The 17,129-nt window shown below is 54.2% G+C and overlaps 1 protein-coding gene across 1 annotated transcript in view; it reads left to right on the forward strand.

Moving 5' to 3' along the window:
* LOC146808827 (immunity-related GTPase family Q protein-like) overlaps nucleotides 1-17,129 on the forward strand; it is a 54,163-nt gene that overhangs the window by 2,527 nt on the left and 34,507 nt on the right. Inside the window, exon 2 of the mRNA XM_085615648.1 lies at nucleotides 11,205-11,843. Coding sequence (XP_085471774.1) covers nucleotides 11,236-11,843 — 608 coding nt within the window. The 5' untranslated portion in view covers nucleotides 11,205-11,235. The remainder of the gene's footprint in view (nucleotides 1-11,204; nucleotides 11,844-17,129) is intronic.

The following is a 17,129-nucleotide window of genomic DNA, read 5'->3' on the forward strand; positions in this document are numbered from 1 at the left end:
GGCTGTGTGCACCACTGACTGATATCACACACACAACCTCCAGGTGGGGCAGTGTGCACCACTGACTGATATCACACACACTACCTCCAGGCGGGGCTGTGTGCACCACTGACTGGTATCACGCACACTGCCTCCAGGCAGGGCTGTGTGCACCACTGACTGATATCACACACACACTACCCTCAGGCGGGGCTGTGTGCACCACTGACTGATATCACACACACTACCTCCAGGCGGGGCTGTGTGCACCACTGACTGGTATCACGCACACTGCCTCCAGGCAGGGCTGTGTGCACCACTGACTGATATCACACACACACTACCCTCAGGCGGGGCTGTGTGCACCACTGACTGATATCACACACACTACCTCCAGGCGGGGCTGTGTGCACCACTGACTGATATCACACACACACTACCCTCAGGCGGGGCTGTGTGCACCACTGACTGATATCACACACACTACCTCCAGGCGGGGCTGTGTGCACCACTGACTGATATCACACACACTACCTCCAGGCGGGGCTGTGTGCACCACTGACTGGTATCACGCACACTGCCTCCAGGCAGGGCTGTGTGCACCACTGACTGATATCACACACACTACCCTCAGGCGGGGCTGTGTGCACCACTGACTGATATCACACACACTACCTCCAGGCGGGGCTGTGTGCACCACTGACTGATATCACACACACACTACCCTCAGGCGGGGCTGTGTGCACCACTGACTGATATCACACACACTACCTCCAGGTGGGGCTGTGTGCACCACTGACTGATATCACACACACTACCTCCAGGCGGGGCTGTGTGCACCACTGACTGATATCACACACACTGCCTCCAGGCGGGGCTGTGTGCACCACTGACTGATATCACACACACTACCTCCAGGCGGGGCTGTGTGCACCACTGACTGATATCACACACACTACCTCCAGGCGGGGCTGTGTGCACCACTGACTGATATCACACACACTACCCTCAGGCGGGGCTGTGTGCACCACTGACTGATATCACACACACTACCTCCAGGCGGGGCTGTGTGCACCACTGACTGATATCACACACACTACCTCCAGGCGGGGCTGTGTGCACCACTGACTGATATCACACACACTGCCTCCAGGCGGGGCTGTGTGCAGCTTGCGCACTACCTACTGATCCTAGACACTCTACCTCTGCGTGGCACTGGCATGACACACACTGCCTCTAGGCAGGGCAGTGACATCACACACATTTGTTTCTAGGGGGGGCTAAGCACACCTAGCACACCACTGACATCACAGACACAATATCTGTAGGCGGGACAGTACGCATTGTGTACCACACTGATAAGGCACACTACACCAAGGCAGGGTTGTGTGCACTGTGTTCATCACTGATACCACCCACTGCCCTTAAGGGGGGATACGGGCACTGTGTGCATCACTGATACCACCCACTGCCCTTAGGCGGGGATATGGGCACTGTGTGCATCACTGATACCACCCACTGCCCTTAAGGGGGGATACGGGCACTGTGTGCATCACTGATACCACCCACTGCCCTTAGGCGGGGATATGGGCACTGTGTGCATCACTGATACCACCCACTGCCCTTAGGCGGGGATATGGGCACTGTGTGCATCACTGATACCACCCACTGCCCTTAGGTGGGGATGCGGGCACTGTATGCATCACTTATACCACCCACTGCCCTTAGGTGGGGATACGGGCACTGTATGCATCACTTATACCACCCACTGCCCTTAGGCGGGGATATGGGCACTGTGTGCATCACTGATACCACCCACTGCCCTTAGGTGGGGATGCGGGCACTGTATGCATCACTTATACCACCCACTGCCCTTAGGTGGGGATACGGGCACTGTGTGCATCACTGATACCACCCCACTGCCCTTAGGTGGGGACACGGGCTCTGTGTGCGTCACTGATACCACCCCACTGCCCTTGGGTGGGGATACTCACACTGTGTACGTCACTGATACCACCCCACTGCCCTAAGGTGGGGATACGGGCACTGTGTGCATCACTGATACCACCCACTGCCCTTAGGTGGGGATGCGGGCACTGTGTGCATCACTGATACCACCCACTGCCCTTAGGTGGGGATGCGGGCACTGTGTGCATCACTGATACCACCCACTGCCCTTAGGTGGGGATGCGGGCACTGTGTGCATCATTGATACCACCCCACTGCCCTTAGGTGGGGATGCGGGCACTGTGTGCATCATTGATACCACCCCACTGCCCTTAGGTGGGGATACTCACACTGTGTACGTCACTGATACCACCCTACTGTCCTAAGGTGGGGATACGGGCACTGTGTGCATCACTGATACCACCCCACTGCCCTTAGGTGGGGACACTCACACTGTGTACGTCACTGATACCACCCACTGCCCTAAGGTGGGGATACGGCACTGTGTGCATCACTGATACCACCCCACTGCCCTTAGGTGGGGATACTCACACTGTGTACGTCACTGATACCACCCCACTGCCCTAAGGTGGGGATACGGGCACTGTGTGCATCACTGATACCACCCACTTCCCTTAGGTGGGGATACGGGCACTGTGTGCATCACTGATACCACCCACTGCCCATAGGTGGGGATACAGGCACTGTGTGCATCACTGATACCACCCACTGCCCATAGGTGGGGATATGAGCACTGTGTGCATCACTGATATCATCCCACTGCCCTTAGGTGGGGGTATGGGCACTGTGTGCATCACTGATACCACCCACCGCCCTTAGGTGGGGATACGGGCACTGTGTGCATCACTGATACCACCCCACTGCCCTTAGGTGGGGATATGGGCACTCTGTGCATCACTGATACCACCCACTGCCCTTAGGTGGGGATATGGGCACTGTGTGCATCACTAATACCACCCACCGCCCTTAAGTGGGGATATGGGCACTGTGTGCATCACTGATAGCACCCCACTGCCCTTAGGTGGGGACACGGGCTCTGTGTGCGTCACTGATACCACCCCACTGCCCTTGGGTGGGGATACTCACACTGTGTACGTCACTGATACCACCCCACTGCCCTAAGGTGGGGATACGGGCACTGTGTGCATCACTGATACCACCCACTGCCCTTAGGTGGGGATACGGGCACTGTGTGCATACTGATACCACCCACTGCCCTTAGGTCGGGATACAGCACTGTGTGCATCACTGATACCACCCACTGCCCTTAGGTGGGGATACGGGCACTGTGTGCATCACTGATACCACCCCACTGCCCTTAGGTGGGGATATGGGCACTCTGTGCATCACTGATACCACCCACTGCCCTTAGGTGGGGATATGGGCACTGTGTGCATCACTGATACCACCCACCGCCCTTAAGTGGGGATATGGGCACTGTGTGCATCACTGATACCACCCCACTGCCCTTAGGTGGAGACACGGGCTCTGTGTGCATCACTGATACCACTCCAATGCCCATAGGTGGGGATACGGGCATTGTGTGCATCACTGATATAACGCACACTGCACATTACTGACATCACACTCACTAACCTAGTAGAAGTTGCTTACACTCTGCATCACTGACCTCACACGTAGTGCCCTAGACGGGGATGCCCTCACTCTGCGCATCACTGATACCACATGCACGGCCCTTATGTGGGAATGAGGACACTGTGCATCACTGAATATCACATGCACTACCCTAGGCGAGGATGTGCTGCCTGGTGCTTCCAGCCACCCGCTGCATCACTGCATGCCTGATTCCAGCTTCTGCGGGGCCTGATGCTTCCAGGCACCCTATGCATCGACTGATATCAGCCTCTGTGCGTCCTGGCGCTTCCAGGCACCCTCTCCATGCCTGATACCAGCCTCTGTGCGGCTTGGCGCTTCCAGGCACCCTCTCCATGCCTGATACCAGCCTCTGTGCGGCTTGGCGCTTCCAGGCACCATCTCCATGCCTCATACCAGCCTCTGTGCGGCCTGGTGCTTCCAGGCACCCTATGCATCTCTGCACGCCTTATACCAGCCTCTGTGCGGCCTGGTGCTTCCAGGCACCCTCTCCATGCCTGATACCAGCCTCTGTGCGGCCTGGTGCTCCAGGCACCCTCTGCATCACTGCATGCCTTATACCAGCCTCTGTGCGGCCTGGTGCTCCAGGCACCCTCTGCATGCCTGATACCAGCCTCTGTGCGGCCTGCTGCTCCAGGCACCCTCTCCATGCCTGATACCAGCCTCTGTGCGGCCTGGTGCTCCAGGCACCCTCTGCATCGATTGATACCAGCCTCTGTGCCGCGTGGCGCTTCCAGGCACCCTCTCCATGCCTGATACCAGCCTCTGTGCCGCGTGGCGCTTCCAGGCACCCTCTCCATGCCTGATACCAGCCTCTGTGCGGCTTGGTGCTTCCAGGCACCCTCTCCATGCCTGATACCAGCCTCTGTGCGGCTTGGTGCTTCCAGGCACCATCTCCATGCCTCATACCAGCCTCTGTGCGGCCTGGTGCTCCAGGCACCCTCTGCATCACTGCATGCCTGATACCAGCCACTGTGCGGCCTGGTGCTCCAGGCACCCTCTGCATGCCTGATACCAGCCACTGTGCGACCTGGTGCTCCAGGCACCCTCTGCATGCCTGATACCAGCCTCTGTGCGGCCTGGTGCTTCCTGGCACCCTATGCATCGACTGATATCAGCCTCTGTGTGGCCTGGTGCTTCCAGGCACCCTCTCCATGCCTGATACCAGCCTCTGTGCGGCCTGGTGCTCCAGGCACCCTCTCCATGCCTGATACCAGCCTCTGTGCGGCCTGGTGCTCCAGGCACCCTATGCATCGACTGCTATCAGCCTCTGTGTGGCCTGGTGCTTCCAGGCACCCTCTCCATGCCTGATACCAGCCTCTGTGTGGCCTGGTGCTTCCAGGCACCCTCTGCATGCGTGATACCAGCCTCTGTGCGACCTGGTGCTCCAGGCACCCTCTGCATGCGTGATACCAGCCTCTGTGCGGCCTGGTGCTCCAGGCACCCTCTCCATGCCTGATACCAGCCTCTGTGCGGCCTGGTGCTCCAGGCACCCTCTGCATCACTGCATGCCTGATACCAGCCTCTGTGTGGCCTGGTGCTTCCAGGCACCCTATGCATCGACTGCTATCAGCCTCTGTGTGGCCTGGTGCTTCCAGGCACCCTATGCATCGACTGTTATCAGCCTCTGTGTGGCCTGGTGCTTCCAGGCACCCTATGCATCGACTGATATCAGCCTCTGTGCGGCCTGGTGCTTCCAGGCACCCTCTCCATGCCTGATACCAGCCTCTGTGCGGCCTGGTGCTCCAGGCACCCTCTCCATGCCTGATACCAGCCTCTGTGCGGCCTGGTGCTCCAGGCACCCTATGCATCGACTGCTATCAGCCTCTGTGTGGCCTGGTGCTTCCAGGCACCCTATGCATCGACTGATATCAGCCTCTGTGCGGCCTGGTGCTTCCAGGCACCCTCTCCATGCCTGATACCAGCCTCTGTGCGGCCTGGTGCTCCAGGCACCCTCTCCATGCCTGATACCAGCCTCTGTGCGGCCTGGTGCTCCAGGCACCCTCTCCATGCCTGATACCAGCCTCTGTGCGGCCTGGTGCTCCAGGCACCCTCTGCATCACTGCATGCCTGATACCAGCCTCTGTGCGGCCTGGTGCTCCAGGCACCCTCTCCATGCCTGATACCAGCCTCTGTGCGGCCTGGTGCTCCAGGCACCCTCTCCATGCTTGATACCAGCCTCTGTGCGGCCCGGTGCTCCAGGCTCCCTCTCCATGCCTGATACCAGCCTCTGTGCGGCCTGGTGCTCCAGGCACCCTCTGCATGTCTGATACCAGCCTCTGTGCGGCCTGGTGCTCCAGGCACCCTCTGCATCACTGCATGCCTGATACCAGCCTCTGTGCGGCCTGGTGCTCCAGGCACCCTCTCCTTGCCTGATACCAGCCTCTGTGCGGCCTGGTGCTCCAGACACCCTCTGCGTCACTGCATGCCTGATGTGCGCTCACTGACCGTTGCTGCTGCCAAGGTCTCGGTTTGCTTATGTATGACATCTCCATGTTTTTTGCCTGCTTTTGTTTGACATTTCCATGCCTTATGTGTGATACTTCGAGTGACACTTTATAGTGAGTAGAAGAAAGCAGTTAAAGTCCTGTAAAAGGTCCAGGCCTGGTACAAAGTGCACATAAAGTGACTGAACACAGAGCAAGTCTAGGTGGTGTCCACATGCTGACGCCCTGACCAGGAGACAGGTCACCTCAGCAGCATCCTGAAGAGACAACCACCGTTAAGGTCAGTCCCCTCAAAATACATGCCCTGATGCAAGAACCATTCCTAAATACTACAGTATAACCCACGATCCATGGCACATGGTGGAGTTGGACCGTCACACCTTGTGTACACCTGTGCATGACTGATACCAACACACCTGAGACCCAGGGACACCTCTGCATCCAGTAATGTCAGCCCATGCAGTATTCATCCTAGGGACCCTCACACCTTGTGTACACCTGTGCATTACTGGTACCAACACACCTGAGACCCAGGGACACCTCTGCATCCAGTGATGTCAGCCCATGCAGTATCCATCCTAGGGAACCTCACACCTTGTGTACACCAGTGCATTACTGATACCAACACACCTGAGACCCAGGGACACCTCTGCATCCAGTGATGTCAGCCCATGCAGTATTCATCCTAGGGACCCTCACACCTTGTGTACACCTGTGCATTACTGATACCAACACACCTGAGACCCAGGGACACCTCTGCATCCAGTGATGTCAGCCCATGCAGTTACCCTCACACCTTGAGTACACCTGTGCATGACTGTTAGAAATGGGATTTCTGGTTGGCTAGGGCTTGCGCCAAAGCCAGGCAGAAACCACCACTCTAGTCAGGGCTGGGGAGTTACACGCCAAAGATAACCTCTGCTCACCCCCTTGGTAGCTTGGCACGAGCAGTCAGGCTTATCCCGGAGGCAATGTGTAAAGCGTTTGCGTACGCACCCAGCAACAACACCCAAGGCCCACCACAAAAGAAACTCCACACAAGGTTATATATAAAAATAGCCTTTGTATTATACCAAAACACATTAGATAATATTCACACAATTTACACTGTGCCAACTGGCACTGGGCAGAATTTTACAAGGGACTATTTACACGGGACAGGGCCACATGGACCACTGTCAGAATCAGCACAAATCACCAATTGTACATGTAGAACATATACTAACTGTAACACAAATTAGCACGGTAGAGCACAAACAGTAACTACTGGCGCAATAATGACCTCAGCGTCATCACACTAGCATCAGTTATAAAACCTATCCTGCATCCATCACAGGGGCGTAAACACATTATGCAATTTCTCGCAAGTCTAACGCATTAGAACTTACCTCCTAAGTATAACTACTCTAGGGGCGTACATCGCACAGGGAAGTACAATCTCCCTAACATCACCCTAAACGGGTAAAACAACCTCCTAGGCAGAAATGACCACATTTAGAGGTATAAAACACAGGGTGCGCAAAACATGCTATACACAGTACATTTCCTAGCACCCAATCCCATTAGCATGAATCACAACAACACCTCAATCACATTAGGGTCCAGGTCGCACCAGAACCTAAACGTAGCAGCTGCCCACTACTTGCTGGGCAGCTGGGGACAAGAACAGGGCCTAAACGCTGCAGCTGGCACTAAGTGCTGCGCAGCTGGGAAGGCAAATAGGCATGGGCTCTCAAGGGCCCCTGAAACAGTGTCCAAGACGTTGGAGCCTCCTAGGCTCTAAAACAACATGTCCCCCTGGAGCACACTGGCTCCTGAAATCATCCTGCCAACACGCTGGAGCCCCCTGGGCTCTGAAAACATACACATGTCCCCAAGCGTTGGAGCCTTTCCTGGCTCTGAAACAATAATGCCCCCTTCGTTGGAGCCTCAGGGCTCTTGAACAATAATGCCCCCTTCGTTGGAGCCTCAGGGCTCTTGAACAATGTACATACCCCAGATGGAGCGGCCGGGCACTCAAAACAAATATGTCCCCCCTGTTGCAGCGGCCCGCAACTGCGGCGCCGCTGTGAAGGCCAGTTCCTCATGGGGGCAAGGAAGGATGCTTACGGGCCCCTCTGGCCCTTTAAACCACTATGCTCACCATCGTAGAGGTACCCGTCATGTAACCCACCCAGCCCTCACTCACCGGGCCTCTGGGCGGGGACTCTGCTCCTCACTGGCGGTCATGGCGGGGCTCTCTCACCTCATGAGAGCCCCGTCCTCTCGATGCGCCGTTCTTCACCCGGTGCCCCATCTCGGGACCGGGACTTTGCAGGGGGAGCCTGCGAGGCTCCGGGACCTCTGCCGGCCGGAAAATGGCCGTACTTCTGCTTCCGTCCCGCGGCCCCGCCCACAACCAGGCGGGCCGCGGACTTGGCGGCGATCTTTGAATGCGGCTCGGGCCGCGGTGGTGATTTCGTTTGCGGGCAATACGGGGTAGGCTTCCGTGAAGGAATCACGCTAAAAGCGGGGTGGGCACCCGCCACAATAAAGTAAAGTCGCGGGGTGGGCACCCGCGCACTACAATGAAAATAAGCGGGGTGGGCTCCCGCAGCCATGATCGGAACCAGCGGACATAAGCTGGGTGGGCACCCGCAAGGCTCATCACAAAAGGGGGGAATCCCTACGCTGGGGATTCCCTCAGCCAGGGCTGCAGCGCCGCGCTGCTCAGCCCCCAGGCTCTCCCTCTCCTGGGGAAGCACAGCGCATTCCGGGCGCAAAAAGGTTGGACCACGCCATTGACAGCATCCAGGGGGCCATGTAGGGCCCAGGGGCCAGCACACAGGGCCCTCCAGCAGGCAGGCAGCCCCCATGGCGGTCCCTCCTGGGCCCCACCAGCAGCAAGCCCCCTCCTGTCAGGATCCAAGCGCTCACCAGGCGCTAGAAACAAAGTCCTTGATAGATCAAGAAAACAGCAAAAAGGCCCCACAAAGTCCATCAGGCATCCAGGGGCTGGGCAGGGCCCAGGGAGGCAAGCCTTCCACTGGGCCCCAGCAGCAGCACGCCCCTGGTAGATTCGATTCAGAGCAAGAACATTTTCATGGGGTCACAGCCCCTCTTTTATACACCGAATCCTTTGTTTCCAAAGGTGCAGGGAAGGGGCGGACCAGACCAGATACAACTGGTTCCTGAGCACTTTGTTTTGCTCAGCCCATCTCCCTATTCACAGGACAGGCCAGGGACATCAGTCGCACCACAGGGGGCGGAGCCAGCATTGTGTGGGGAAAGCCCAGCCCTATTCAGGTCCCAGGTGTACTCCTCCCACTCATCAACATGCAGCTCTCTCCACCCACCACTGGGGCAGACCCATCCTGACTCCTGGAGCCAGGCTCACCAGCCAATCACGCGCCAGGCAGTCACTGCACATTTATGCCAGCGTCTAGAAGTGGCATTTCTATACTAGTTACAGTAACGCTGCATACATCCTCGCGCAGCATTTCATCACACGAGTCCGCACATACCAAACCCGCACCTGCACTCCCCACGCATCAGGAACTACCAGGGACACATACATTCCCCCATGCATTCCTATGGGAGGGCAGGCCAACCTCACTACACGCACGCACTTTACCCTGGGACACAGTGATAAAGTGCGCAGAAGCCCAAAATCACTAACACCAGGTCACAATAAAAAGCAAAAAGTTCAGGGGTGAACCTGCCAGAAGGGCCAAGTCCAACAATGACGGATACCAACACTCCTGAGGACCAGGGACCCTTGCATCCACGGTATCTCTGCGTCGAGTGATATCAGCCCAGGCGAGTCATGGGGCTCCTGCCTTATATCAAATGAGGGACCCTCACACCTTGTGTACACCTGTGCATTACACATACCAACACACCTGAGAACCAGGGACACCCCTGCATCCAGTGATGTCAGCCCTTGCAGGTATCAGCCTAGGGTCCTTCATAACTCGTGTACACCTTTGCATGACTGATACCAACACACCTGAGACCCAGGGACACCTCTGCATCCAGTGATGTCAGCCCATGCAGTTATAAGCCTATGGACCCTCACACCTTGTGTACACCTGTGCATTACAGATACCAACACACCTGAGGACCAGGGACCCTTGCATCCACGGTATCTCTGCGTCGAGTGATATCAGCCCAGGCGAGTGATGGGGCTCCTGCCTTGTATCAAATGAGGGACCCTCACACCTTGTGTACACCTGTGCATTACTCATACCAACACACCCGAGAACCGGGGACCCTCATATCCTGCTAGGCTTTTACTTATTTGTAGCAACAAGATAGAGCTGGGAACACCCAACGAAGGCGGTACCCAAGCTCCCTTGCAACCTTGTGATCAAACGATGAAGAGAAATGAAAACTGTCAAAACCACTCGGGAGCTGTGATCTCAAAACAGAGCTATGTCACGTGTTTGGTGTAGCGCGGTCTCGCCAGATTCTTGGCTTCTTGGCACTGTTGTAGAAGTGTCCATGAGGGTGAAAGAGTTCCCTGTTGAGGGGGCATCTCTGCATCTTGCACCCACCCACCTCGCCCATTTAAATTTGTTAGTGTCTACTGTTGGTTATGAGTTTTACCTGTGATGTTGCTGCACAGACCGGACCTGTGTCTTAAACCCTTCCACGTAAGCTCACCGGCACTTGTAGGTTGTACAAAGGTTTCATAGCAGTTTTGACACTTTAACGCATTTGAGTGTTAGCAAAGCTGTCTGTAATTGTGAGAATCATCTGCTGAGGGCTCTTGGATCTTCCACTAAACCTTTGCATCTCAGAGCCATACCCCAGAGTGTTCATTTCATTCTCACATCCTGGTCCTTGCCTTCATACTGCTGTATCTTTCACCACTAACCGGCCACCTTGGGAAACGGGGAGTTTAGACTGCAGATTACCTCTTGCACACATCACAAAACTAGATAATTGTGTTTAATGACTGAAGACTGTTGGTTTACTTTTGGGCCTTGGGCAGGAGAGCTGGTGTCTGGAAGCGCACACAGCTCATGGGAGGTGTTTGGATGATGAGTCAATGGAGACAGGTTGAAGGGGGTGTCTGATTGGCTGCTGATTTCTGGAAATCTATTCACCATTATACGCTCATTGTTGGATCCAAAATCAGATAGCACAGCCCTCTTGACATTAGTGAGTCCTTTCCCATCTTCTGACAGATTGCTTTATTTTTTATGTTTTCAGGTGGGGGAAGGGGCCTGTGCCTGTCGTTGTCATGGAAACCCTTGAAACAACCACCCCTCGGGGGGCAGGAGCTGTTGAGATTCGGACCACGCTGAATGTGGCCATCATGGGTTCGCGAGGATCTGGGAGTGAGGAGCTACTGCGCATGTTCCAGAGCATGCCCTTTAAAGATGGAGGTCCCCCTGACCCCAAGGGAGCCGCAGTGGGAGGTCCAGCACACCAACCCTCCTTCCACCTTCAGTTCACGCGTCTCCCCGAGGTGCCAGACTCCGAGACCGATCTAGCAGCCTACACTGAGAAGCTCCCATGCGGAGATCACCACATCTTCATTCTGGTCTTCAGGACGGGACTGCCGCCTGAGTACGCGCGCCTCATTTGCCGCATTGAGGAAGCGGGTCGGTGCGTGCTGGTGGTGCGCACAGGTGTAGACCAGGACCTGGTCCTGGCCATGAATGAGACAGGTGCCTTGTTTGGTAAAGAGACTCTAGTAGAGGAGATCCGAAGGGAATGCACAGAGTCCATCGTGGCGCAGAGGGTGCCCTCTCGTCAGTCTTTCCTGGTTGCTCTCTCCGACCCGTCCAAGTTTGACTTTCCAGAGCTGTGGACTGTGCTGCAGAAGGAAGCCTTGCAACGTCCCAGGTAATTTGCAATTTCCTTAACTGCGGCGGCCCTCGTGTGTATGTGGTTTAGTATTCAAGAGGGTGACTTGCATTGCAAACCCATTGCTTGAATCCAAGCCATCCAGGGAATGGATGGAGTTAAGTTGTATCTAGATGGATACCAGTAGAGCATGGCTGTTTAGGGCTGTGTCCTCTACCCCACATAGTAGAGTGACGTAGACTTTGCCTCTCCCCAGCATGAACCTCAAGCTCTACAATGAGCCTGAATAAAGAAATGATTGGCTCTAAAGATGATCAAAGTTGAAGGGCAAATGTGTTATTTCACGTTTAACGATCTTTACAAAGCTCCTTCTCACTGTCCTCCGCAGCGCAGCGCAGCGCCCTGGGTCCAGGTTGAGTTGTAAACTCAACATTAGGTGATGGTGATTAAGTATATTACACTGCTGCCTTGAAAGGGAGATCTTTGGGACAAGGTGCTGGACCATAATTCACAGTGCCTACAGTTCTCATTATGCCTTCTAAACCCTGACAGCTCAACGTAACATCAGTGACGGCAGGTGCGCATGGGCGTCAGGGCAGAGCCCCCCCACCCTAGTATGGAGGCGAGGAGGAACACTAGAGCAGCTCTGGTTGTTCTATATCTACAAGGCTTGAGACTGTTTCCGGAGAGGAGAGGTTGTTTCAGGAGAAGCTGCGGATGTGCTGGGCGAGGATTTCACTCGCCCTTGAGGTGCAGACTAGAACAGTGTCACAAGGTGGTGGATTTCACAAGGTTTTAGGGCAGGCGCTGCTGTCTGCGCTGGGCTGTGGATTGGGGTTGACCAGGCGGGATGTGAACACTCTGCTCCCCCATCATTTTCACCAGGTCATAGTTTACTATTACGAGGATGGTTAGGAGTAAAGAGGGCGGAAGGCTGCAGGATACATGGGTGTATGCGACAGAATTGCCTTTTCTCCATTAACATGCCATTGTTTATGTTGGAAAATGTGATTTACAAAGTCACATTTTATCCTCCATCTGTAAATACAATTTGCAGGGGAAGAATGCCCCACTTCCCTTTTCCAGTACTTTGGCACCCTTCCTTGCTTCACTTGTTGAGTCTGTGGCAACTCCTTCAAGTTTTTATGCCACACCAATTTAAAATGCTACCAGCCGCCCCTGATTCCAAGTGTCATTTGAAGTATTATTTATCTAGGAGTTTGTAGAGCGCACAGCTACCCCCAACTGGGGTGTCCCGGCGCTATGGCAGACGGCAGAAGGTAGGTACCGAAAGGGGACTAAAGGTTGGTAAACAGCCAGGTCTTTAAAGCATGTCAAAAGATAGCTTCTGACTTAGCAGTACGAAGGGAGAGTTGCATGCCGTGCCAAGCTTTGACGGTGATCACTGCAAAGGCTCTGCCACCCGTTCTAGACCGGCGAAAGCGGGAGGACGCCAGAAGGTGAAGGTAGTTAGATCTAAGGGTACGGCTATGTGGAGAGTGCTTGAGTTGAGCCCTAAGGTAGGCTGGGCCACGTCCTTGGAAAGCCCTGAAAGCCAAAACGAGAGACTTAAAAAGAATGCGTTTGATCACCGGAAGCCAATGGAGCTTGCTCAGATGGGGGGGTGATTGAATGGCGAAAAGGAATTTTACATATGAATCTAGCTGTCGTGTTTTGAATAATCTGTCGACGTCTGATTAGGTAGGCTGGTGCCCCGAGGTAGAGACTGTTTGCGTAGTCAAGATGGGAGGTAATCAAGGCATGGATGAGGGTCTGTCGGGACTCCGGGGGGAGCAAGTAAAGGAATTTACGGAGCACGTGAAGCTTACCAAAGCAGGAAGAAGTAGACTCTTGAAGGTATGCCTTCAACAAATAGTTTGAATACATCTCTGTCTACGAGCCAGGCTTCTGTTGTACATGTGTTGTGTGTAGAGATAGTTGTGTTTATGTGTTTTTGTATATGTGTTGGCACAGTGTGAATGAAGGAGTATTTCTGCTCATGGGTATCTGTATGTGCGACATGCTTAGAGTATTGCTGTGCATGTAGGGGCATTTGTATGGATTAGGGTTATTTGTATGTATGTTGAGTGCATACAAATGTCTGAAGCTCTGTTTGTGTTTTGGGAGCTTTTGCTGGGAGACAGGAGTGTTTGTATGTATGCAGGAGTGTTTGTACCTTTGTAGGGGTACTGTTAGACCTGGCACCATTGGCGTGGGTCACCCTTCCATTTTTGTCTGTGCCTCAATGTGTTTTTGTGTTGGTGTTAGCCGCTCAGGGCACTGTGCCACTGCCATCCAGTGCCACAGTGCAAGTGCTCCCTATGGTAAAATGTATTATGTGAATTGACTTCCACGTTTGGCATATTTGGTTTACTGTCAGTCCCTTGTAGAGTGCACCAGGGGTGCCAAGGGCTTGTATATCCAAATGCTGCTAGTGGGCTTGCAGCACGGATTGTGCCACCCACCGAAGCAGCGGGGTAAAATGTGTCTAGGATCTGCCACTGCAGAACCTGCACGCGGTCTGGTACCGTCGCGCTGACTGAGCAAGTGTCCCCACTTGCCAGTCCCTAAACCTTCCCTTAACTACATGTTAGTCACCCCTCTGGTAGGCCCAAGCGCAGGGTGCATTGTAGGCATAAGGTAGGACATGCCCTGATGTGTGTGGCATGTCTTAATAGTGAATTACAGCCATTTTCGTTTTTCACTATTGAAGGCTACCTGCTCTCCGTAGGCCAGAATGGGCTGCTGGGATCGCTACACGCTGTGACCCCAGTGGACTCAGAGAGCATGGTAGAAAGTCATGTTTAGTATGCCTGAACTCGGGATAATAAAATACATCTTTTAGTAAAGGTATTTTAATATCCTGGGTTCGCAAATGCTACTTTTAGAAAGTTAGCCTTTGCGTGCCTGACCATCTCAGTCCGCCTCTGCTGTGGGTGTGTGTTCTGCCTAGCAACAGTACAGAAGTAGGGCTGGGGGATTCCAGGAGATAGGTTGGCTGCCAGGTGGTGGGTAGAGAGATCGCACCAGGATGGGTGGGAAGAGTACACCCTGACTCTTGAATAGACCTGTGCTCTGCCACCACAAAGCCGGCTCCGCCCCCTGTGGAGCGGCTGATGTCTCTGCCCTGCTGCTGAAAGGAAAGAGCAGAGTCACCAAAACAAAGTACTCCAGAACTGGACTGAGCCAGGCCCAGGCCCCCTGGCGCTAAAGAACAAAAGAATCACTGTATAAAAGTAGGAGCCTGGCTCCTAAGAAATCAGATCCAGATTGAACCACGAAGGAACTCTGCCAGACTAGAAGGACCTGGAAAAAGCTGAAGGAGGAGTAACTTTCCCTGACCTGGGGGATTGGCCTGCAGTAGGTGCCTTGCTGAGGAAGGAGAGGAAAAAGACTGAAAGAGACTTTTGCACTTTGTTCTTCAACTATCTCCAAGGGCTTGGAAGAAGAGCTTGCCCCCTGAACTGAACCCCAGGACCAGTGGGTTCACCGTGTCTCCGCTCGTCTGAGAACTCGAGCCGTGTGCTTTCTCCCGCCGGAGTGCTCTGCGCACCTTGCCAACCCTCCTAGGGCCGTGACACCCAGAAGCCTGGCCGCCTCCCCTCGCCGAGAGCCCCGCTCTACCTGAGTCGCTCTGGACCCATCGAGGCTGGCCGCCCCGCTTCCCTGTCACCTGCCTGCCACTGGAGCGTGCCTGGTGCCCTCTCGCCCTCCCGCCGGATTTCGAATTGGGAAGTGAAATCAAGCCTCGGACGGCCACCCGTACGTCGTAACGTATCCGGCCGCCCCGCTTCACCTCCCAGCCTGAGTCTGACCGTGCCGCCCTCCGCAGTGACCTCCCGCACAGTCCGTGTCGGAGGCCCTGGGCCGCACCTGTCTACCGAGAGCCGCCCGCTGAATTCTTGATCCGGAGACCCGCGAGGTGCAGAACCTGCATCTCCCCCGAAGACTCGTCCAAGCACATCGCACGTTCCCAGGTACAGTGAACTCTCTATCGGACTCGGGGTCCGCAACGTTCTGATTTCCCCGTATCACTGTACCCCGGGTGCACTGCGCATCGTCATGACTGGACCGACTCAACCGAGCCCTGTGAAGCGCTCGTGATCGAATAAGTTACCAAAGACAAGAACAGTGCCTAATTATCATCTTGTGGCTTCCATTTCGCAACCGTTATTTATGGTCTTGTACATGCCTGCGTAACAAAGAATCTTTTATATAAAGCATCCGTATTTTTGATACAACTTACGCCTGGTGTCCATTTGTGGGGGATCGTTGTGGTTTACTGTGTGTGATCATAAATGCTTAACTGACTAGCGCCCTGAAGTTTAGCCCTGACTGCTCGCGGCACACTACCTATAGGGTGAGCAGGGGTTGTTCTGAAGGGGTAATTCTCTCGCCCTGAATAGAAGAAGGGACCACTGCTTGTCACAAGTACCTACCTGTGCCAACCAGAGGTTCCCCATTCTAACAGGTACTTTTAGGTATGTAGAGGTATATGTATGCATCTAGAGGCATTTCTCTCCGCAAAGGAATATTTGTATTTATATATTTCCCTCTGGCATGTAGGGGCATTTGTATGTAGAAGGATTTGAGAAGTGCACGCCTAGATGTAAGGAGCAGGGACTCAGTGGATGAAGGGCCAAGTTTTCATTGAACAAAGGGGAAGAGGTCATTCTCAGACACTGAGGTTGTTAATTCCTCTGGATTTTCTTGGTAGTAAGGAGGTAATGTTTGGAAAGTTCTTTGTGGAATCCAGTTCTCAGTTTTCTAGCTCTTTTTCGCTACTCTTTGTCCATTGCTTTGTCTTAGAGCTGTTTTATATGGTACATAACGGATAGAATACAAATCTGTAACGCGCTGGCAACATCGGAGAGCATTTTTCCTCAGTAAAACCCATTGACCCAAAAGGCACTTTTCCTCCCTCTCATTTTTTCCTCCCTAACATCTGCCAGTTCTGTTGCTGTTGTTGCAGTTACACTTCACCATTTCCACTCTTTCCACTCTCTTCTCAGTGAGGCACAAGGTATGAGGCAAGGGAGCTGGAGGTTAAAAAGATGGCCCTGGCAGATGAGGGACTCCTAGCTGATAGCAAGTCTTTGAGACATGGGGGGGAGGGGAGGTAAAGCTTGCATGGATAGTGGGCGGGCTGGATGCGAAGGGACTCATGGTCCATAGGAAGTTATCTGGATAGGAAAGGGAATGTTGTCACATGGTCTGGATAGGCCTGATAAGGAACATTTACATGTTCATGTTTCTTAAGTTGCCTTCTCTTTTACACATGACTTTTGACATACATTTCCGTGGGTGACAATACAGGATAACATT

Source organism: Triturus cristatus, chromosome 7, assembly GCF_964204655.1.
Source record: "Triturus cristatus chromosome 7, aTriCri1.1, whole genome shotgun sequence".
NCBI lineage: Eukaryota > Metazoa > Chordata > Amphibia > Caudata > Salamandridae > Triturus > Triturus cristatus.